The 1,263-nt window shown below is 67.7% G+C and overlaps 1 protein-coding gene across 1 annotated transcript in view; it reads right to left on the reverse strand.

Annotated features, from left to right (window-relative positions):
• Positions 1–174, reverse strand: part of SLC44A1 (solute carrier family 44 member 1) — a 66,550-nt gene extending 66,376 nt beyond the window's left edge. Inside the window, exon 1 of the mRNA XM_035310196.1 lies at positions 32–174. Coding sequence (XP_035166087.1) covers positions 32–58 — 27 coding nt within the window. The 5' untranslated portion in view covers positions 59–174. The remainder of the gene's footprint in view (positions 1–31) is intronic.
• Positions 175–1,263: the final 1,089 nt, after the last annotated feature.

Genomic DNA, 1,263 nt, shown 5'->3' on the forward strand with positions numbered 1-1,263 from the left:
AGGATAAGGGGACGGCGGACGAGGCGCTCACCTGCGCGGCGGAGCTGCAGCAGCCCATGGCGTCCCCGCGTCCCCGCCCCGGCGGTGCCCGCTAGGCGCCAGGCGGCGGCGGGCAGGCGCTGGGCATCCACCCGGCGGCACGGCCCGCCCCGGGGCGGTGGTGTTCGGTGTGCGGCGGTGGCGGCGGGGACGAGGCGGCGCTGCGCAGCCGCGGGGCCGGGCACCGGAACGCGGACACGGCACCGGCTCCGCCGCGGCGCCCCCCGGAGCCTCCCCCGGCGGCGGCGGCCGCGGTTGAGGGGCGGGGCTTGAGGAGGGGGGCGGGGTTTGCGGGGAGGGGCGGGGTTTGCGGGGAGGGGGCGGGGCGAGGGGCGGGGCCAGCGCGCCGCAGCGCGGGGGGTACCTGCGCCAGCGGCCGGCACCGCCTCCACTTCCGCCCCGTCCCGCGCGGCCGGCCGCTTCCGGTGGCGCAGGCTCGTCTGCCCGGCCGCCCTGTTGCCATGGCAACAGCGGGCACGGCGCGGCCTGCCTGGGGCTGGGCCAGGCCTCGCCTCGCTGCCCCCCTCTTTTCTCCCTCCCCACCCCCCAGCTCGCTCCCGTCTCCTTTGGTTGCACCGTGGGGCATGCGGCCCCCTGAAATGGTGGTCCTGAGCGGCGGTGGTGGTGGCAGGAGCCGTGCTGTGCTTCATCCCTGCGTTGGCAGCGGATCGCCATGTGTTTCTGACCCTGGCGTGGGCGCGTGGCTTTAGCCTCCCCCCGGGCACGGGATCGCGGGCGGTTGTTCTGAAGTGTCCGCCCCCGTGGTGCTGCGAAGAGCCGCGCTTGGGAACACGTTAGGGCGGTGAGAACCACATCAGGGTGGTGGGAGCCGCATCGGCACAACGCAAAGCACGTTTGGACAGTTGTGAACCACATCATCACGACCATGTCCACCGCGGAAAGACGATTCAAACCACGCGAGGACGGTGTTTGATGCACTGATAACGCATCAGTTCAGGTCTCAGGCGTAGGCTGGACCGCATCTGTAAACCACACAGTCAGCAAGTGCCTGAAAGCTTCTGAGCTAGATAACGTCTCATCGTCATTAATGGCAACAAAGGCAACGGCTTTCCTCAGAATGAAACCGTGTTCCCCTCGGAAGCTCACAGCCCCTCAAAAGAAAAGTTTATCTGGCCCAGAGGTTTTATCCAAAGGTGGCCTGAATACATTAAGTGACTCCAAATTTTAAAACTTTTTGCTGAATCTTTGCAGCGGGTTTAAATC

This window comes from Oxyura jamaicensis, chromosome Z (assembly GCF_011077185.1).
Source record: "Oxyura jamaicensis isolate SHBP4307 breed ruddy duck chromosome Z, BPBGC_Ojam_1.0, whole genome shotgun sequence".
NCBI classification, from domain to species: Eukaryota; Metazoa; Chordata; class Aves; order Anseriformes; family Anatidae; genus Oxyura; species Oxyura jamaicensis.